General features: G+C 36.4%; 1 protein-coding gene across 2 annotated transcripts in view; it reads left to right on the top strand.

The window, feature by feature from the left end:
- The window catches only part of LOC6050984 (trace amine-associated receptor 1), a 118,190-nt gene extending 111,715 nt beyond the window's left edge, over window positions 1-6,475 (top strand). For both annotated transcript variants that reach the window (XM_038256545.1, XM_038256546.1), the window contains 3 exons: window positions 1,876-2,004; window positions 2,652-2,777; window positions 5,296-6,475. In XM_038256545.1, coding sequence (XP_038112473.1) covers window positions 1,876-2,004; window positions 2,652-2,777; window positions 5,296-5,841 — 801 coding nt within the window. In that variant the 3' untranslated portion in view covers window positions 5,842-6,475. The remainder of the gene's footprint in view (window positions 1-1,875; window positions 2,005-2,651; window positions 2,778-5,295) is intronic.
- Window positions 6,476-7,189: the final 714 nt, after the last annotated feature.

Raw genomic sequence — 7,189 nt, forward strand, 5'->3', positions numbered from 1 at the left:
GAAATCGGTGTACTAATTGTTTTGTAATATTCCTGTTGTAACTAAAATCAATCAAAACAATCAAAAATTATGTAAAAAATGGATAAAACAGCAGTCTAAATTCCTTACTTTTTTAAATAAATTAAATTTAATAGAAAATATTGAAAGCGCAAGGCGGATCTGTAAACTAAAAATTCAGCCATTTTCCCAAACAAGCCAAATTAATGCTGATACATGCCGAATACAAATATGAATGCTTTAAAATTCTTATCGAGTCCTAAGTATTAAACTATTCATCTTTTCACAACCAAATCTGAATTTCCAAACCAAAATTTGATTTGTTTTCAATTTCGGGAATTCCCGGGACAAAATTTAAAAAATCCCTGAATTCGGAAATTCCCGGTTTTGGAAAAATCCCGGGATTTTTGTCCCGCGAATTCCCGGGATGGACGCACTAGTTTCAACATTGTGGTGAAAAAGGTGTTTTAAAATGCATTTTACACGCATTCAGTTGCTTTCCAATCATTAGTTTTCAAAATATCGATGTGCTGACGGAATTTTTTTTTCGCTAAAAAAAACATTACGAGGGACTGTTACATTGGTATTTCATGAAAAGTCTTCAAAGGAGTTCAAACATGCATAAACGCAGGAAAATTTAAACTGGTTTTCGGTTGATAAAACTTTGATTTTCATTAAAATTTTGAAGTTTTTCGAAAAAATATTTTTTGCCCCCCGATTTTTGCAAGGGGGTGGGGGTTGACGTAAACTATATTTGCAACGGTCTTATAAAATTTTCATTTTTTACAATTAAAATTTAATAAACATTCCGAAATATCACGAGCTGAGAAAAAAACGGCTACTACGTGATACTAAAAAAAAAATAACAAAATTTAAGGTATTAGCAGGGTTGCCAGGGTTGCTTGCCAGATAACTTTGAGATTGCCAAATTTTTCCACTATCAGCCAATTTGCCATGCAATTTTTTTAACTTTTGATAACAAAACGAGGCTAAAGCAAAATTGTAAAATTGATGAAATATTTGACTAAATTTGAATGTTTATTCAACCTTAACGAGACCCAAAATTTTTAATTCTATCATAACTACTTGCCCATTCCCAAACATAATTGTTAGATTTTTGTCTGTCAGATTTTTACAGATTTTTTATCTGAACTTGGGCAGAATTTTTCGATGAACAATTTCAAAAAATAAAAAATAGATATTTTTTCCATTTTGATCTTTTTTTTAATCGCAAATATTTTTCGAATTACTTAAAAACTTGATCTTTTTTTTAATTAAAAAAATCAAAGATCAAGGCAGGCCAAAAAGCTCCCACGCCAAATCTGAGCAAAATTGGTGCACTTGGATACTGCTGTTTTGCGTGAAATCGCAGTTAGATTAAATGTTTAAAAAAAATTGAAAATGCATCATTTAAGTTTTACAATCATTTCATGAACAATTTTTGTCTGATTTGGGCTGTTGGGAACAAATATCAACAGATACAGAATCTTTCTCCACCAGCACCAAATCGTGCTCAATCAAATCAATAGTCAATTTAATGTCAAGTTTGTGGTTGCTGCTGCGCGGATGATGCTCGTATTTTGATAGTTAACCGGAACGGGTACACCAATTCTCTATTCGTCGTGGTGCGATTTCCCAATACTGTTTTCATTGTTATTCCCAATGATTTACGGCACAGAGTGTGCCACACACATACACTCAACTGAACACAGCCCAGAATCGCTGCTGTTTGGGATGTTGTTTTTTTACTCTCTCTTCATGTATTGCTACCCCAACCTAGTCAGTCCACCCCTAAAAAGCACCCAACAGCCATTAGGAAAAAAAATCATTCATTCATTCATGCTTGTATCCTTTTCTCGTTTTTGGCATATTTTCCAGCTGGCAGAACACGATCAGAGACTGAACGGATCAACTTCACGCACAATGGCGGCGATATCATTAGGTTTTATAGTAATAATTACCCCCTGGACGATACAGGAGATTGTGGCGACGTGCACAGGATCAAAGGTAAGGGGAGTTGGAGTAGGGTCGCATAAATTTGCACTTTGACCGACAGCTAACTGTGTGTGTGGGATCGGGCTATTAAGGGCAGAACGAGCCACCGGCACCAGACATGTAAACACTCTTGAGAACAATTCAAATTCATTTGCACAAACGAGTTGAGTGTTGCATTGCATTTTACACTCCCTCTGCAGAAGAGGGAGCGTGTACTTTTGCGGTTGGTGTTTTCACATACCGATGGAATAACAAATTAATTGAAAGTTTGTTGAACTTGCACTGAAATTGCGTCAGACGACGACGACGACGACGACGATAGTGCTGTTGGTGTCATCTAGCTCAGGAATGCCATGTATTTGCAAGTTATTCATATCTATCGTTGCAACCCCTATCCAAAGTCAAACCAAGAGGAAGGGGTGGAAACGAGGTGTGATAACTGCATAGTTGAAATGCTTTCCGGACCGTTGCATCCGAGATGGAAACTGTCGTTAACGATTACTGGAGCGTGTGGAAACGGTGTGATGCCCTTAGTTCTCTTTCAAAGGGGGACGCTTTTCGAGCATCAGGGAAATAAAATGTGCCATCCGAGAACGGGGGCGGGGGATGCTAATATGGGTGTGATTTTTCATCTTTTTACTTTTTCGCTTTGCTTCCAGATTCCACCTTCGATTGACTTCTGTGTGACGTGGATAGCGTTAAGTAGTAGTTTTTGGAATCCTTTTCTGTACTGGCTGCTGAACGCGCGATTCCGGAGGATCTGCAAGGAGATGCTGTCTTCCAGGGTAATTATAATGATTTTTTTGATTTTTAAGTCGAAATCGATAACCAACCGCATTGTTTCTCAACCTTTATTGATCCATTCCCCCTTGGCTGAAATTTATGAACTTCATTTCCCCCTTTAATATCCAAATAATGTGTATCATTGCACAAATGTCATAACTTTGGCATTAATGTTTGTAGAAAGTATGAATATTTCACAGCAATATTTTTTTGCTTCGCTCGCAACAACTCACAAATATTTGCAGCATTTTTAAGAATTTTCATTACCTGCTTCTATTCAATGGAATGCAAAACCTCATAAAAAATCTTGACTGATATTTTTTTTTCCAAGAAAAAAAAAAAAAGTGATATGAAATAACTTTTAGAAAAAATATTATAGGATATTAGATTCTTTTTGAAAATAATTGAAATTTGCTCAAAAAGACGCAAAAACTCCCAGAAATTAATGAAAATTTTTTTCGCAAAAAAACCGAATCAACGCAAATCTTCACAAATACAATTTTTCAATAGCTGCTCAGTTGAAAAAAAAAAATAGATTTAGTTTTATTTGCACAAAATTAGGCTAATGCAAATATTTTTAAAAGATTTTATCCCTCGGCTATAGCCGGGTTCGAGGGGGAAGAAAAAAAATAAAATTGAAACAACAAGCCATAGTCTCAAAATTTGAATGCAAAAAGTATTTTAAAATGCATTTTAATTGATTTTTTTTGTGACCGAGCCATGTAGCCCAGTGGAAACGCTTCCACCTCGTAAGCGGTAGATCGTGGTTCAAATCCCGGCTCGGACCAACCCAACCGGTGATCTTTTCTCTTCTGGAATCGATTGCTTCGTAAAGGGAAGGTAGTGTATCGTCACAAACTGGACCTTACCACGACACCTTAGGGAGGCGACCTATGGAATGTTAACATTTACCTTAACATGTTAACATTAAGTTGAGAATGAAACTGCCACTGAATCCGCTTTGTAAATGCCGGCCCCGATACTCTTCAAGGGTGTTCCCCTCAGGAACTGGGAAAGATTTACTTTTACTTACAATTGTTTTGCAATCATCAGTTATCAAAAAAATAATATATGATTTGACAAAAACAAAAAAAATATTCCAAAAAGCTATTTGCGCTACTAAACACCGGAAATTTTCAAAAATTAGATTTTTAAATCATCCAAAACATGAAAAAAAAATGATTCCAAACGCAGGGGAAAGCATTTTTAATTAATTTCAGCTGATTGCACTTAAAATTCCAATGAAATTTAAAAGTGTTTTTTGTACCAGCCTTATGGTACTATTCAAAAAAACATTCACAGAATTTTAAATTTTTTTCGATTGACATTTTTCAATTTCAGTTTTAGTCAGCTATATTTAAAAAAAAACGGCAAAATGAATGATGTTTTAACTTATCATAGAAATTCAAATATATTTCAAATAAGCTTGAAGCTTGAAAGGTAAAAATACGAATAAGGATATATATTTTTACAAAATTGGATTGGATTTCTATTGCATCGTCATTCCATTTGACATCTTGTATTTGTTAATTTTGCACACGGTAATGAATTAAATTGGAAGAAAAAAATATGATAATAAAAAAGGTGGAGAAATATTTCTTGTATAGAGCTATTCCATTTTTGGCAAAACAATGTTTTCAAGCATTTTTGCCTGCCTAAATTCAAAGCTGATCTACTAGTTGTGTAAATTGTTTAGTTGGATTATAGGCAGCACGGTGCTCGGAGAAAGGTTTTATTTTTTTTTTTAATTATGAAAACTGATTTGCTGAAACAAGTCACGATTTTCAAACTGCACTGTTAATTTTCATTCGTTCAAGCATTTTTTTATAACAACAATGGATAATTTGTTTATAAATTAATTAAGTTTTAATATTGTTACATTTTTGGGATCAAAAGAAAAATTAAATTCGTGCACTTTTACTTTTTATTTATTTTTTGTTCGAGGTAACATTTAATCAATGATCAATCAATTCAAACATTCACTTTATTCCCAGTTCCCTACTCAGTTCATTATAAAGCTTGACGGAATTCATAAAAGCTTTCAAAATACATTTTGGGCTCTTCAGTTTGTATTCAGTTGCAATGGAGTACTTTCATTCAATTAGTCTCCAGCAGCAAACATGCGCAGGATGTATTCAATTTGATTTTTATTTTTTAACTGAAGTGGTTCTGGGTACAATCTGCATTCATAACTTGGAATGCGAGAAACATACATTTTTCTTGGTATTCTGGAACACATTTAATAATTAATTGCTTTGTTTTAACTCATGACTGGCCCGAACTGGACTGGAAAACAAATATTTATTATGTAGAAACGTGGAGTTTTTGGTTTATGAGAAAAAAGAAAAAAAAATGTTTTCAAACAATAATGCCTCAATTTATTTGTGTACGATAAATATTACTTGGACACAGGAGTGCATAGGAAAGTTGCTTGAAAATTTTGATTTACTTCTAAAGTTATGTTGCTCAACCTCAATTGACAGTTATTTGATTTTTATCTCACTAAATCTTCTCTCCCAGTGCACCAGCAGCCAAACCTCGCTGGAGGAAAAGTGTAGCATAAGTCTAGAGTACGACCACCACATGACCACGCTGCCGCTTCCGCCGGGTCCGCCACCGGCGACGATCTGCCGCTCGGCGAATCACACGCCCCGGCCGGACATCGAGTGCACCTCGGAGCGGTACTGGGGCGACATCCTCGAGCGGACGTTCAGCTCGTGCAGCATCAACGCCCTGCCCCGGAGTAACTCTTCGTCGGCGGCGTATCATCAGCAGCAGCAGCACCAAACGACGACCTTGCACCGGCACCACCATCGGCAGAACGGAGGTGGCCATCATCGTAGCAACAACAGCATCCACAAGCTGTCCCCCGGCGGGGAGCACCTGTGCAAGGAACATCGGCGTCCGGGAACCGGTTCCAAGGAGAGCGAGTTCACCGTCATCTTCCCGACGACCAACTCGGACCCGCAGATGAGCTGCGAACGCGAACTGCACGACATCAACTGTGCCAAAAATCGAGCATTCTTCGTCGGTTTCAACCACCACCAGGCCCTGCCCGATATCTAGTATTGTGGCACGATCGAACGGTGGAGGCTAAGGGTTAGAAAGTTTTTTTTTATAAAAAAGAAATAATGTGTTGAGCGTACTTTTCTTTCCAAGAAACGATACATACATGTAGGACACTGCCAGACTGTGTCCTTTAGGATAGATAACGCAAAACAAGAGATAAACCTATGTGGCTGTAGATAATTGTTCTAGTTGTATGTGTGTGTATGTGGCGAACGAACACTACAACTGTACAGTGTTAGGTTGTACCTCATTCTCTTTTTGCCAGAATCATCTCCAACATTATTGTGTTCGATCCAATTTCCCAGAGGCTGGTCCTTGCCTTCTGTTTTAATCCTGGCGCACCATCAAACGAACACACTCACACCGATATTGTTCAATTCCATTTTAATAGTCGGCTCCGTGGCGCATCCATTCATTCATGCCCCCGTTCACACGTGTACACGTTAAATCCATTTAACTTTTAACCACACACCAAAACACACACAGACACACATTGTGATAGTTACTCGTGAAAACACACAAACAACAAATTTATTCCACAAAACCAAAATCGTATCGCAGCTGTTCGAAGTCGTAGTTAATGAAACTGTGGTCAAAATAAACTAATTAAGAACATTTTTACACAAAAAAAGTAATGACTTGTAATTCGTGCAACTGAGAAATTCATTTTAAGCTGTATCAATTACAGAAATAATTTCAGCGAACTGTTGACAACCTATTGGCGTAAAGGTAGGTGGATTGCGTTTTATAATTATTTCTGTGGAAATGTTGAGATTGATTTCAGGGCCGTTATTTGACTTCTAGTGAAGTGTTTGTTATGTGATTATACACAAAGTATATATTTTAATTATTTCAATCAATCCGGTTAAATTCATCTTAAAAAATCCAATTACAGTACATGTTCGGTAACTGAGTGTTGTTTAACTGCACCTATAAACTTATAAGAAACGTTACTTAATCCACCTATAGGTGGTTGGTGCCTTCCTCGCATATTTTTATCAAAATATGTGAGATCCGGCCTCAAAAAAAGTTTATCAAAAAAAAAACTTAAGTACTTATAGCTATCGATAGGGCTGTCAAATCTTCAATCTTTGGGCTTGTTGGAAAGGTCTTTTGATTACCTATCCAACAATGGGTCGCATGACAGATCCGGACAACTTTTTCATCAAAATATTTTAGATCCGACCTCAAAAAAGTGTATTAATAACACTTAAGTGCTCATAAATTTTGATGGGGTTGTCAGATTTTCAATCTTTTGAACGCGTTGGAAAGGTGAAATACATTTCTAACAATATATAGCATGACGGGGTTTCTTACAAAAACCACCTTTTTTTACGATATTTCA

The sequence above is a fragment of the Culex quinquefasciatus genome, chromosome 2 (assembly GCF_015732765.1).
Source record: "Culex quinquefasciatus strain JHB chromosome 2, VPISU_Cqui_1.0_pri_paternal, whole genome shotgun sequence".
NCBI classification, from domain to species: Eukaryota; Metazoa; Arthropoda; class Insecta; order Diptera; family Culicidae; genus Culex; species Culex quinquefasciatus.